Source organism: Corvus kubaryi, unplaced genomic scaffold, assembly GCF_017639235.1.
Source record: "Corvus kubaryi isolate FWS band 111438036 unplaced genomic scaffold, C.kubaryi_AGA036_p1.0 37300, whole genome shotgun sequence".
Lineage (NCBI taxonomy): Eukaryota > Metazoa > Chordata > Aves > Passeriformes > Corvidae > Corvus > Corvus kubaryi.
The window spans coordinates 6,504,011-6,518,816 of record NW_024581093.1 but is presented as its reverse complement, the minus strand read 5'-3'; the positions used below and the strand labels follow the sequence as shown (position 1 = coordinate 6,518,816).

At 51.8% G+C, this 14,806-nt stretch overlaps 1 protein-coding gene across 4 annotated transcripts in view; it reads right to left on the bottom strand.

Moving 5' to 3' along the window:
• Positions 1–14,806, bottom strand: part of VAC14 (VAC14 component of PIKFYVE complex) — a 79,458-nt gene that overhangs the window by 14,823 nt on the left and 49,829 nt on the right. For all 4 annotated transcript variants that reach the window (XM_042027345.1, XM_042027344.1, XM_042027343.1 and 1 more), the window contains one exon: positions 6,184–6,316. In XM_042027345.1, coding sequence (XP_041883279.1) covers positions 6,184–6,316 — 133 coding nt within the window. The remainder of the gene's footprint in view (positions 1–6,183; positions 6,317–14,806) is intronic.

The window sequence follows — 14,806 nt, the reverse complement described above, 5'->3', positions numbered from 1 at the left end:
GATGTCCCAGAGCCTCAGTGAATTAAAACCTCGATAAGCACATGCTCCTGTGGGCTCGTGGAGCCCACTGTGTGATGTAAAAGAGGCAATTTGAGAGCTGGGGGTTTTTGGAGGTACAGTGGGGTTGCTGGCTTCCATCCAAAATTCCCATAGGAGCCTGAGGAGAGCCTGGAAGGCATTCACGGTGCAAGGCTGGGGCAGAGGGAGAATGCAGGAAAGCAGAGCCTGTTTACCACCACATCACTGTAACACTGTTCTGGATCTCCAGGCACGGGGTTTTACATGGCAAGCGGGGGAGAGGAGGTTTTGGGGAGCCGGGAGAGTTAAAGGGAGGCACAAAGGAATGGGCTGGAGATAAGTGAGGAGAAGCCCACTGACCTCTGTAAAACTGGGAATGTTCACCACCCTGCTCCATCACCCTGTGCCTGCCCAGGGCCTTGGGTGGGAGGGAGTCCCTCTTTCTGCTTTGCAAATGGGCAAAAAAAAAAAAACCAACCTAAAAAGCTTTCTCCGGTTCCTCCTCTCGGCCAGGCACGAGGAGGGGGATGGCGAGTGCACAGTTCATTAAAGCCAGAGGGCAGGCGGCCAGCGAGCATCCTGGCAGGCAGAGCAGTGGATTTTCGCAGGCTCGCTGCCTCCTGACACAGAAGCTTCCCTTGTAGCACTCACAGCTGTTTGGATTTTACCCGAGTTCATATCACAGTTTATCAAAGAGGCTCCATTTTTTTTCCCCTTCTTTTTTTTTTGCACTTTTCTGAGTACAAGCCAAACGGTTCCCGCAAAAACAAACGCAGGTTTTGTTCTGCATTGCAGTGGCATGGAGGGTGGGAGAGAGGAAGAGGTGACACGTGTCCCCCCTCCAGCCCTGATTCACTTGCAGAGGGATTTTCAGGGCATGGGTTTGGCAATGGGAGCTGGAGGGGGCACAGTGGCATCAGCACATCCAAAGGAAGGAGCAGGAGTAGGTTCTGCATCCCAGCAATGGGTGCCTCCAGATCATCAGGAGGTATTGGGATGTTCAGCCAAGGAAAATGTGTGTCCAGGGGAGCTCAAGAGTATCCAGGCCTGGGAGAAGAGGAGGGTTTTGGTTAGCTCCAGCTCCTGAGTCTCTCCCAGCGAGGGGCTGGGAAGTGAGGACAGCACAGCAGGAGGAAAGGACAAGGTTAGGGATGAGTTGGGAGCCAGGATGGGGCCGAGGGGACATTGGCTCACTGCAGTATAGTGGCATTCTGCAGTTGTGGCATCCTCTTATTACCAAAACAAACACCCACTGGCTCTGTACAGGATCCCCAGTGCATCCCTTGCTATCCAAATCTGTGGCTAAACCCCCATCCCACTCCCTCCCGACAGCCCTCACTGGGATGCTGGCAGGCAGCCCTTCCCTTCCCACTCTCCCAGACAGAAAGCACAGCCCTGGGAATGCCAGGCAGGCCAGTCAAAAGCGATTTAACATGCACCTCACTGCTGGCCTGCCAAGAGCATCGGATGGATGTCTGTGCTCCACACTCCTCCAGCCCTCTGCTCCCCTCCTCTGATTCCTCATCCTGGTTAGCAGGTTCAAACTCACTTTGCAACTTTTTCCCTATTTTTTGTGGAGAAACTGGTGTTGTACAGTCAGCCCCAGCCTCTTGGAGAGCCCTGTCATGCCCAAAAACAGGGACTGGCCACCCCAGCCCCAAGGACATCATGTACAGCCCTTCATGCACCCAGTGTGACCTGCTAGGGCTTGTCCTCAGCTCTGCCCTCCTCATTATCCAGCTCTCCACTGGCCTCATCCCAGCAGGACTTTGAGACCTCAAGAACAGTCAGAATTTCCAGCCAGGTGAACTTTTCCCGTCTGCTGGAACTATAAATCTGTGGCCCCATCATGAGACTTGGGATTTTCCAGCTCTCCAGCTAATGCCATGAACTGGCTGAACAACCTTCTGTGTTCCAGCCTCTGTCTTCCAGAGTGGATGGAGAACCAACCAGCCCTCCTGGCCAGCCCCCACAGGGTTCAAGCGTCGCCCCAAAGGCCAAGGGCCATCTCCAGTCAAATGGACAATCCCACCAGGTGCATCACATGGGAGGTGGTTGAAAAGTCATGCCAGGGCCTCTTCCAAGCAGCTTAACCTCAGAAAACACCTCGTGAGAAGGTGCCAGGCAGTGGGGAGGTTTGTTTAACAGCTCTATAAAACAAGCTGAGACAACCCCTGCATGCGGGCCCCTGCCTGGGGAGCAAAGTGCTGACTCAGGCATCCTCTCTGCCCCAGGGTGCCACTGCTCTGCGAGAAAATAGCCTTGCTGGGTTTAAGAGTTAAGCCCTGCACTTCAAAGCATCCACACATGACATGCATAGGGATGTCTCAGCCACTCAAGCACATCCCATACCCCAGAGAGTTCATTTGCTGTGGCAAGGTACATCAGCCATGAATGTCTGAGCTGTTCCATCTCAGAGAGCAGCAAAAAGCTGGCTGCTTTGGTGCTAGGCTTGACTCAGCCAGCTGAACCAGTTCCTGGAGCTCAGACTGACCCTGGGGACAGCACAGGAACTGCACAACCAGCTCTGGGGAGGTATAAGACGGGAGAAGACAGCTCCTTGCAAGGACAGCCAGCCCTATCCTCACACCGTGCTCCGAGCAGCAACGCTGATGTCCATGCAGTAGGGCTTAACCTCTCCCTTAATCCCCCCATCCCACAGCGCTGGTACCAACCAACAGGCATTAAATCCAGCCTGTAAATCTCGGCGTGAGCTGAAAAGCTCGGTGCCGCTCTGCTGCCTGCCTCCTGAGCAGCCAAGCAGCTTTCCCTCCACAGGGTTCCTGCCCGGAGGACAGCCGTGCTGCTCCAAGGAGCCATGTGACGCGCTGGAAGCTCCTCCGCATTTTTCTGCTGCTCCAAGCCACCGTCGGGAGGTCAGCAGCTGAATGGGAATATTTGCTTCTTGCTTAGGGGCTCTGTAGAATCCAGGACAGCCACGTGCCAGCCAGGGCAATCAGCAAGAAGGGTGGAAGGCCTCAGATCTGCTTATCAAGGTGGGAGGTAACACTGATGGTCCTGCCTCTGACAACACTTTGGGAGCAACCTTTGAGTGCAAACATGCCTGGCTTGAGAGGAGAAGGCAGCACTTGGTATTCTTAGTTTTGAAGGCAGACTAATTTTTCTGGCTTCCAGCCTAAAAAAAGTCACAAGTGACAGTAAGAGAGAACTGACCCCCAAAGGAACCCAGTCAGCTGCAATGCAGAAAACTGATGCCAAGCCAAAAAAAAAATTTGGAAGAGATCATGGGAGCAGGTTTCCCTCTTTTCTCTAGGGGAGAGGGGTGGGACAGCATGAGACTCCGTGGGACTCGTACCACTGGAATCCCCTCAGCACATCCTTTGCCCAGACATTCATGAGGCATTTAAACAGCTTTGAAGAGCCTTCTCCTGGATGTTGCTCTTCCCTTCTCTCAGATCATAAATGACAGAATATTCTGAGCTGAAAGGGACCCACAAGGATCAAGTGTTGGGGCTCAGCTCGGCATGTGAGCTCCACCACAGCCATAGGCTTTCTCTCTGTGAGGTCCCCTTGGATTGAGGGGATCCTAATCCTAAAGTCCTTGGCACAGATGAGGCATCACACCATGGTTTGATGGGCACTGGATCCCACTGGGGGAGGCAGCAGACCAATCCATCTCTTGGATGCACAAACAGCACTGGCAGAGGGACCACGTGCCAGTGTTCAGTTATTCCCCAGCCTGGTGGTCACAGGCAAAGAAGAAGAAATTCTCTGGATACTTCCTTATGAATGATAGAAGTTTTTGGAGCTGTTTCCCTGTTATTTTGAAGGAAGTTTGTGTTGCCACATAGCTCCAACCTGTCTTCTCTGGCAAAGCATCTCGAGATACCCACCTTGGGGCTGGGGTTACTGATGGTGAGGCCACTTGTCCCAGCCCCTACCTCTGCCTGAGCCAGGCTTGGAGGATGAGTTCTGCCAGCGAGGGCTGCAGGTACTTCTCCCACCCATCTCCTAGCATCAGACAGGCTCTGGAGCAGTTCTATATGTCTTGGGGACCACAGATCCTTACACAGCAAGAGATGGTCCCATCTCCTGCAGAGATCACTGGTCAAAACCCACTTCCATCCCCAAGGATGTAATGTACCATAACCTCTGTCTCTGGGACTCTGAGGACATATCAGGAGAGCGACTAAAGTCCTTTCAGAGTCAGCAACCAAGCATGAACAAACTTGAGTTGGATTAGAAATAAACTACCTTTAATCGCAGACCCCCTATGTGACCTCATGGACCTTTGAATTTGCCCACCAGCAACGTGACAGGGAAAACTGCTGTGCTGTGCTTGAATAAAACCCCTGTCTCCCATTTCCCTTTCCTGTGAACACTAATCCTTCAGCTGGAAATCATTGCCTAAACGTAACAAGCCTATTTTCCTTCCCTGCTTCACTGTTCCCAGGCCAGCCTGGGAAAGAGGCAGCAGTGGTCCTGGACCACACTTTAGCAGACCCTGTCCCAGTCTCTCAAGCATCCCCCTTGTGCTCTCCAGCGCAGGATGAAACATCACCAGCATCTCTCAAGTCAAACATGAGGCCGGCTTCTCACCCTGCTGTGCGAAACAGCTGAGCTGGCTTGTGGATAGGGGAGGGATGTAACGTGGGAACACACATACGGCTTCAATTTGAAAAGTGGCTAAAAATAGCTCCACGAGGCTCCCACGTTCACTGAGTCTCTCCAGCAAGAGACCAATCTTTGCCAGAGAGTCCTGTAGAAGTTTTTCTCCTCTATTCTCATCTTGCTTTTTCTGGAAGCAGCAGAAATGTAGTTTACACCAATCCTCTACCCACCATCAGTAGGTTTCAGAGTTAATCGCTGGTACCTGGGGAAACGGCTCACCCTTCCAGAACCACCACTTTGGCTCCAGTCCTGCATCTACCCCACATGAGCAACAACGTGACTTGACAAAGGACAGAGTCATCTATTTTTTTTTTTTTTTTTTGCTTTACCAGGTTTTTTGGGGCATGAGTCACTGTAAAAAGCCTCGGCTTGCTGAGCTGCTGTGAGCCGGTCCCACCACACCTCTGGCTGTCTGCTGGGAAAGCTGGGCCTGCCAGGCAAAGCTCATCCTGCCAGAGCTGGAGGGAAAAGTTGGAGGTGGCCGTGGTACAGGAGAGCTTTTAAATGGGACCCTGCCCAGGCTCACTGTCATTCTGGTCACCCGTCACCCTGCTTCCCTAATACACTATGGGGCCACTTCCCTGCCAAGAGTGGCTTATCCTAGGGGCTGTGCTGACTGGGGAGAGGACAGTGGACACTGTGAGTGGGATATTGTCTCTGGGATGAATCCAGACTTGGGCAAAAATTGCTGCCTAAGCAGGTACAACTCCACAGCCAGCTCAGCTTAGCAAATTTTGGGAGCTCTGCATGCTGTATTTTCCCACTGCAGTGGTGGGACCCCCTCATCAATACCTGGCACACCCCTGTGCCTTTGGAGAGGTGGCTCTCTTCTCCCACAGAAGCATGGCTTGTATCTCATGCTCTCCCCCTGTTCATTTGATGCCACATCCCTGAAAGCAAGGGAGGAAAACCCAGAGTCCTGCCAGCTGCTTCCACGAACCTCTTCACGGATTCCTCCACCTCACCTCGACCACTAACCCTGTTATTTCCCAGCGAGCTGAGGAATGGATATCCCTTGCCCCAGATTACATTGCATTAAAGATGACTCCCTGCCAGCTGCCACGACACTTGGCATTCCAACATTCACAACATTTGGCTCTCCAGCCTCCGCCGCAGCTCCTTATGAAGCTGAAGCAAACCCTACCAACTCTATGCATTGTAACACATGGCTTTGGATGGGTGAGCATCTCGCCAAGCTGGCTGGAGGGATTCACTTGGCCTGGCACTCCAAGTGCAAGCCTGTCTTCATGCTCCGGCTGGTCGAGTTGTTTCTCAACGAAACAGGCTCTGACAACACTGTTTAATGAGGAGCCACTTTGCCTCTGGGGATGGGAGAGAGAAATATGGTGCCTTGACATGTGAAAGGCAAATCCCGTTTGCTACAAAACCGTTTGTTGGAGAGCGAGGGAAGCTTGAGGAAATGGTTTTGGCTCTGAGTGAATGTAGTACTTGGGCTTCTTGACCCTGCTACCCCTGTCCCACCTGTCCCAGGGGTGCTCAGGGGCTTCAGTGAGGCTGGTGGCGTGCTCTGACCTGATGATGAAGGCTCCTCTGGTCTCCAGGAGTTTCCGTTCACTGCTGAAGCGCTTGAGCAGGTTGATCATGAACTTGTAGAAGTAGGAGTTCATGGTGGGGGTGGAGGGTGAGCACTCCAGGCCTTTTGTACCTGAGGAGGCAAGGGGAGAGCAAATTAAGAGCTGCCAGAGCCCTGCTGCCAAAGCCTCGATGAGAGAGCAGACACCCAAAACATGGCCACAGCACTGAGGACGGCAGGGGCATGGAAAGATTTTCAAGCCTCATATAACCACATCTGGCTGGTCCTAGCAGAGCCAGCCCTGTCTTGGCTGTCTCCAGCCCAGGGGAAAGCATCTTAGGGTGGTTAAAGCCCTGGAAGCAGCACCTGGGGGTAAAATGGGATTTTTGGGAGCTCATCCCAGAGCTATTCAGCTTCAGTAGCTGGTAGAAGAAGGGGTACCTGAGGCTCTAAATTGAGCCAATCCCATCTCCTCAGACATGGCATGTACACTCATCCCAAAACCACCAGATTGCTGGTGAGTTGAAGAGTCTGTAATCCAACCCCATAAGCCATAGATGTCCTGAGCCCAGTGTGCATGTAGGGGCAGACACACACATTCAGCCCCAGGTCATGGCATGGACACCGATTTACACTCGGTGATGTGATTTTCCCTGGGCAGAAGCCACTTGGTGCAATAGTGTCACATACAGTGTGCCCCAGGGCTAGCATAAAGTACTGGTCAAACCACAGCAGAACTCCAGGCTCAGGGGTTGTCCCGGTCTGAGACTCTTGGCAGGGAGGGCAGGGAAAGGGGCAGCTCCCAGCTCAGGGAAATATTCCTTCCACACACAAGAGCAGGGAGCTGGCAGGTAAAGATTGCTTTTCCCACAGTGAAACCCCAGGGGAGATGGTTTATTTAGCAGGACAGCGCTCAAAGCAAATGTTTGGAGAGAGCATTTCAAAGGCGACTTTGCAACAAGGGGAGCTCTCTCCCTTAATTTCTCCTTTGGAAAGGCCATGTCTAACTGCGGTAAGGAGGAAAGCCAGCACACACGAGGACCCCAAGGCTATTCCCCATCCACTACTTTCATCAGATAACCGAAGGAAACCTAAGCAGTTTGATTTATGGATGTTGTCTGCTTCTACGGACACTCAGTGGAGCATGGAGCAGCCAATTAAAGATGCAATTAAGCTGCCAAAGCCCAGGAAAGCTGATGGAAAAGCTGCTGGTCTGTTTTCCACCCTGCCTCTCCCAGTGATACACAAGAGATACACTCAGGGCAGCTTCCCCAGCTTTGGATTTAGTATCTAAGAGAACATACAGAGCCAAAGAAAAAGGAAAATGAAATACGAGGTCATCCTGACCAGAACCTGGTGTCCTCTTCCTGCTGGAGCTGTGTGTTCACCCACCCCTTGGTATATCTGTAACCCAAACCAGGCTTTGAAGCAGGCAGCACCCCGAGCACAAGTGTTCACCATCGCATCATGTTTCCCCTAAGCTGCAGGGAAGATGATCTGGGCAAAAGAAAAAAAAAAAAAAAAAAAAAAGGATCCAGCCGAGCCAATGTGCTCCAAAACAAAGGTGTGTTTGTTCGAAGGCAGGGAGTACCCGGCGTGAAAATACAGCCGTGCCCCACGTGTCGTCACTACAGCTGCTCAGCACTGCTCAAAAGGGAGCAGAGACAGTGTGGAGGTGACAGGGGGCAGCTCTGCCTTCCTGCTGTGCCTGCCTGCAGCTTACCCTCATACCTCCCAGCAGAGCCTGGGAAGGCAGGTGAAGACCGAGCAGAAACTGTCTTTTAAAGCTGCAAAAATGATATTTTTGCCTGTTTTCTCAGTAATGCCGAGGCACCCAAACCTGGTTGCGCTGCAACATGAGCTAGCAGCAGGTAGGACATCCCACCTTCATCCCCACCAGCTAACAATGCTCCAGTGCTGTAGTTTGCCCGGGAGAAAGGTCTGATCTTGGAGTTTCTCCCTTCTCAAGACCCCCAAAATAGTCTCTCTGAGCCCCACAGCAGCATGGACAGCACTGCTGCCCAGTGTTCCCTTCACAAGGCAAAGCCAGCTTTGTACCTTGCTGCCATCCCGCCTGCCTTCCAGCCAAACATTACATATCCTAGAACACATCCCAAAGGAAAAACAGGAGAAGGCAGCAGTTTTTCTCCTCCCTGGCAGGACCAGCACTTCTGCTGTGCACAGGACAAAGCCCAGGAGCTGTATGGCTGCAAAACCGACCAGCCAGAAGCACTCTCAGATATGTGCTCTGAAGTGGTGCAGCATCTGCTGCATCTTCAGCTGGAGACTGGGAACAACCTGCTGGATCAGCTGAGTATCCAAAAGGCAGAATTGCCTTGGAGATTCCAGCTACAGTCTTCAGGAGCTTCAGTACTGCTGTTTTCTTCCACTGACTGGTTCCTGAACCTCGGACCCTTCTGCCCAGCCTGGGAGCAAGGAAGGACAGGGATACAGAGATGGTGAAAACAAGTCTGTGCCCTGTTTTTCTTAGGAGAGGAAAGCATATGAGTATGCCCACTCCAGGGAGCCTCTTCACCATCCTTTGCCTCTAGGAGCACTGAGATTGAACTTCAGAGGGATCATTTCTCCATCCCTTGCCCACATGGTGCACAGCAGCTATGCCTGCATGTCCCTAAGGAAGGTTTCCACTGTGGCACACCATGCCAGAGCAGCCCTGCCAGTGCTCTCCAGGGGTAATGCTGGGAGTGAGAAACCAGTGTGTAGGAGTCTGCCAGGCTGCAAAAGGCTCAACCAAACCTCAGATGGAGTTTAAACAGGCAATACTTCTTCCAAGCAGGAAAAGCCGTTCTTTTCCAAAGCCTCCCAATCCTCCAAACTTCCTGTTTGCTCTGTTTACAGGATGTCTAGGAAGTGGCTGGCACCTTGTGTGCCATGGTGTAACCCTTCCTGGCGTAGCCTGGAGCTCAGCTCGCTGCCCCGCGGGTTACAGCTCAGCACAGTGGCATTCCCAGCTCGACAGAACTGTAGGAGCAGCTTGTCAAGTGTTTCTCTGAAGCACGAGAGACAAGCAGGAAGAAGTGTTAAGAAAACTGTGGCATAATTAATTGAAGCTTGCACCTCTCCCCCTTTCCCTGAAGCAAGACTTTGCAGATCTGTAACCTGGCAGATCTGCTGTTAACGTAGCCAGGGCTGGTGGCACGTCACGGCTCTGCTGCTTTTTTTTAAATTTTTTAAATCTGGCATGGAGGAGGAAGCTGGAAGAAGAAAGATCCCTGCTCAAAGGAATGATGAAATTCAGTCCAGATATTCACCAGAATAGGAACAAATGGGAATTTTGGGCTCAGAGGAACATCAGAACAGTGAAACATGATGAAAAGCATGTGGGAATTGCAGCTCCATGGCTGCAATGAGTCCCCACCAACCTGGGCCCTTACCATTGAATCACAGAAGGGCCCTTAAAGCTCATCTAGTTCCAACCCTCCTGCCATGGGCAGGGACACTTTCCGCTAGATGAGGTTGCTCAGAGCTCCATCCAATCTGGCCTTGAACACTTCCACAGATGGGGCAGCCACAGCTTCTCTTGGCAGCCTGTGCTAGTAACTCACAATAAAGAATTTCTTCCTAATATCTAAGCTAAACATATCCTCTGTCAGTTTTACACCATTATCCCTTGTCCTATCAATGACTACAGCGACCTCCCGCAGCCCAGGACACCGAGCTAACAAATCCTTTCCCTGGATTCCCTTCACAGACTGGGGTAGAGCCAGGGACATGAGCGGGCTTCTCGGATCACCTAAGTCAATACCAACATCTGTTCCCCCCATCCATGGGTGCCAGCTCGAGTGGAGCACAGCAAATGTCTGCAAACCCCCCGTGCATCCCTGAGTGCTCACCAGCGGCTCATGCTGTTCCCATCGCTTGCGTGGCCACGCTATAAATCAACCGAGACAGGCAATTAGGGATCTATATTAAGGCCCTTATAAATATATATTGTACATCACCCTGGAACATTGAGGCTGTCTGGCTGCTTGATGGGCTGAGCTGTGTCGAGAACTACAGTATCCAAAGTGTCCCCACATTGCTCCGGGTGAGCCTGGCAGACTCCGATATGAACTTGGATTTTTCTACCTCAGCCACAAAGTGCTGAACTTCACTCTGGCATAAAACATAACTTCGATTAATTTACTATAATTGGTTTCAAACCAGTCTTAATTAAAACCGGTGTGGACTTGCTTAACTCCATTGAAACCAAATTGGAATAAGATTGGAGCAGAATTGATTCCTTTCTGAAGCGAGCTAAAGCTGGGTAAGCTGGTTAAAGAGTATCCACAAGGGTATTTGCGGTGGTTTAGCTAAAATGATTTACCGCAATCTCTAATTGAAGCAATTTCAGCTCGGATATAGGCAGGGTAAGCTAAGAGTTGGCGAGGACAAGCATCCTTCCCACCCGAGTGCTTTCCCCAAGGCGTCATGTTTCCAGCTCAGCCCAGAGAATGATCTCCCTCAGCTCCTCTGAGAGAAACAGGGATAAACCCGGCGGCAGCCGGAGCTGGTCCGTGAGCCTTCAACCCGCCCGAGTGCCAGCGGCGTGGGAGTCGGCACTGCCAGATGGTGCTCTGCGAAACCCTGGGCAGCGACGTGGGAATCTGTGCGGCGTCTCCCCCCGGCAGCCTTCCCCAGGATGTTTTGAATTTTAGCTTTTGCAAACACGGAGTGGCGAAGCCTCGCGGAGCAGGATAAAAATAGAGCCGTAAAAAAGGCAAATCCTCCCCTCCTCCTCCCAGAAAGCCGGCGCAGGGCGTAGCTGGAAACAGATGTGAACATGTCGGCAGCTCAGCTGGGCTCTGGAAAACCTCCACTCTCCCCTCTCCAGAGCACAGGATGCTGCTGGGGAAATAAACCCATCAAAATTCTGGATTGCACGGGCAGGGGCTGTGCTCAGCCTGGTTTTGCCTGGGCACACATAGATGTTTCCCCCTTTCTACCTGGCCAAAGAGCCATGGGTTTGTAATTCCCATGACTTCAGCGTATCAGCAGAAAGGGGGTCCCAGATGGGTTGGGGTACATATTTTGATGCCATATGAGGCTTTTGCTGCCCCTGGTTCCCCCCACTTGATGCAGAGTCTGTTCTCATGGCTGCCTTAGAGGAAGGCAGCAGGCAATGATAATCCTGACGGTTTTCCTAGGAAGGTTAGCAGTCAACTACTGCCTCATTTTTCTTTGCTAAGGTAAATCAATGAGCAAAAATGCAGCAGGGGTATAGCTCAGCCATTGTTCTGGAGCACAAAGTACACCCAGCAGAGCTGCAAACCAGGAATGGTTAAGCTTCATGGTGAGCTTAGAGTGGATTGAGGCTCCTGCATGGAAAGGTGAAGCATACAGAAGATAACCTGTAGGAATGAGCAGCAATGGGCTTCGCTGGGCCATTTCTACACCAACACTCTCATTCTGATAGTTTGTTTTTCACTTCATTCCTCACCTCACCCTCCAAATTCCTCACAACATCTTAGGAAAACTGAGGCAGCCCAGCAAAGTAACTCCAAGGGAGGGCTTGGCTAGGAGTGATTTATCTACACCATCAACTTCTCCTTTGTCCACCACAACAGATCAGTAATCCCAGCTGTTTTTTGGGAATCCCCAGGCTTTCTGGCTGGCTGTATGCTGTGACCATCTCAGGAGGGATGGATACCTGGAGGCACGCCAGGCGAGTTAATGCTACATCTGGATGGTCTCTCCTGGGGTTTTCCATGGCATCCCAGCTCTGCTATTACACTCTAATATCCAGGAAAAGAAACAGATCACCCTTTCCTTCAAATTCCTCTCCTCCCCAAGAGGCAGAAGAACGTTTTTGACAGTCAACTCTCCTGAACAGCTTCATGCTAGTAGGGAAAGAGATGCCACAGCCACCAATCATCAGGAACCAGACCACTGAGCTTGGAGCACTCAGAACAGCCCTCTTTTCTCTTGCCTGCTTGGCTCCTCTGCTCCCTGCTGTCACACTCCTGATCCTGCAAAAACTGCTGGAAGCTGGCTCCTTTGAGAGCAAGTGATTGGTGGTGTGATGTCGGCTGCCTCATTGCCTTTTGTTGGGAGGATGAGTAAGGAGGGGTTTAACTTTTATCCTTCTCTAACACTGGAAATAGCAGTTTAGCAAATCTGAGCTATCTGACAAGGGGCCACTTTCTCTTTTCTACCTGTCATGGACCTCCTGCACCCTACAGACTCTCACCTGATGTTTGCAGAGGCTGCCCTAACATTTTCCAGACTGTATGGAGGTGGGACCTTGTCACACACTGCTACTTCTGCAAATCTGATTACACAAACGAAGCAATGGACAACGAAAAGGGAGTGGTTTGGCTCACTGAGAATAAAATTCCCCCCAAGATACATCAAAAGCAAACCCCTAACACAGAATATCTCCGCTCTGGAGCGTTGCACGTTCTCCAGGGGGGATACAGCAAGATTGAACTCAACAGACTACATTTCTCAGGGACTTCTAGCAGTCTCCTCCAGAGTAATCCACTGACTCCTGGGATATCCATGGTTCGCCAGTGGAAACCAATGACCTCAGGCACATTAGTGCATCCACATATAGAGTCAGACTCCTGGTAAACATCCTATAGCATGAGGAGCTCAGAGGGTACAGCGCTGTCCCCACCATCTCCGGCAGGAAGCCAGGCAGGAGAGACCGGACCAAGCTGGAGAGGAAACAAAGGGCTGTAACTGCTTCACCTTACAAAGCTGTGCAGAAAGGAAGGAAGAGATGTGTTTGAGAGTTACCCTGTGCAAGGCAGCAGCTGGTCTGGCATCCTTTTGGAATGAGCTTTTGTCTCTCCTGCAGAGCAGAGCTGTATACTAGGCTGGAGGGCTTGCACCTACGATATCATGGAATGGTTTGGGTTGGAAGGGACATTTAAAGGCCATCTAGTCCAACCCCCTTGCTATGGGCAGGGACACCTCCCACTAGACTGGGTTGCTCAGAGCCCCATCCAACCTGGCCTTGAACACTTCCAGGAATAGTACATCCACATCTTCTCTGGGCAACCTCTTCCAGTGCCTTGCCATCCTCACAATGAAGAATTTCTTCCTAATACCTAACCTAAACTATTCTCCTTAAGCTTGAAGCCATTCCCCCTTGTCCTGTCACTCTGTGCCTTGTCCAAAGTCCTCCAGTTTTTCTGGAGCCCTTTAAGGCACTGGAAGAGGCTCCAAGGTGTCCCTGGAACCTTCTCCAGGCTGAACAACCTCAACTCCCAGTCCGTCTCCTTAGTAGAGGTACTTCAGCCTCTGATCATCTCTGTGACCTCCTCTGGACTTGCTATGACTGGTCCATGTTCTTCCAGTGCTGAGGACCCCAGATCTGGATGTAGTCATCCAGATGGGGTCTCACCAGAGCGGAGTAAAGGTGCCCAATCACCTCCCTTGACCCACTGACCTTGGTGACAACCACTCTTGGGTCATCTGCTACTTGTCTCAACTTCTACACGGTTGGAATAAACACTCCTAAAGCAAAGCAGGCAGCTGGATTCCCATTGTACTGACCAGACTGGTATTGCACCATCACTCCAAAGACCAGGGAGCTCTCAGGCACAGCCCTGCAGCCCATGTTCCTGGAAAAGTGGGCAGAAAGCACCAAGGAAGCATTCCTGGAGGCCAGCACCAGCCTCCCTCTCCCAGGGCAGTCAGAGCAGGTTGGGAGGAGATGTTGGGTCTCCCCGGCAGTGCTGAGCTGGGCTGGCCCCAGCTCATTGTGCTTGGAGAAGGCGTCGAGGGCAGCTGACCTTATGTAACCAGAGAACAAAGCGGCTAAATAAAAACTGGAGCTGGGAACGGGCTGCGGAAGTGGGACACGGCTTTCCTGACTAATCAACCAGCATCTGAAGGAAACCAAACTCAATGGCAGGGAAACAACTGCATAAACACATCCCGAGGGAAGAAAGGGAGAGAGAGGAAACGTGGGGAAGACCATGGGGGCACTGGCCCCTTCCACCTCCACTCCTGCCCTTCCTTGCTTGGCTGGCAAAGCCTGGAGTGTCAAGACAGAGAGCACAGCAGGGAATCTGCCACGAGCTCAAGGATTTCAAAGGGTGACCTTGCTCGTTTACCTGCAAAGCCACCAACTGCACATTTGGAAGGGCCTCAGGGATAGGAGACGATTGGGGCTGGGATGGATCAGCAGCTTCCCTCCCACTGCTGGCTTCAATGGCAACTCAGTCTGAAGTGGATGAAGACAATGGAGAGATTTTACCCTGGGGAAAAGTGCTGGAACCCTGCAGTCCCCACTCTGATGGGGGAACAGCATCCATGCTACTGCCAATACAGCACTGAACCACAGCACCCTAGGGAACCATCCCATACATCCCAGTACGAAACCAGTGACTCCAGAAAGGGATACACCTTCTCTTTGGTGCCAGCATGATTTTTGCGTGGGAAGGGCAGAGTTTTGGCTCACTTGCTCTCACCATTTGGGACCACACTCACACATGGGGATTTCGACTGCCCACTGTCCTGCTCTGAAAAGCTCTCCCTTCAAGCAATCCTCTGACAAAAGGAGTATTTTTCAGGAGCCTCTGATATTCCAGGCATAATCCAGGAAGGTCCTGGCCCGGCTGTGACCCTCAATTTCCCTGAGAGAACTCCCCAGCAGCCCATCTAGTCTCA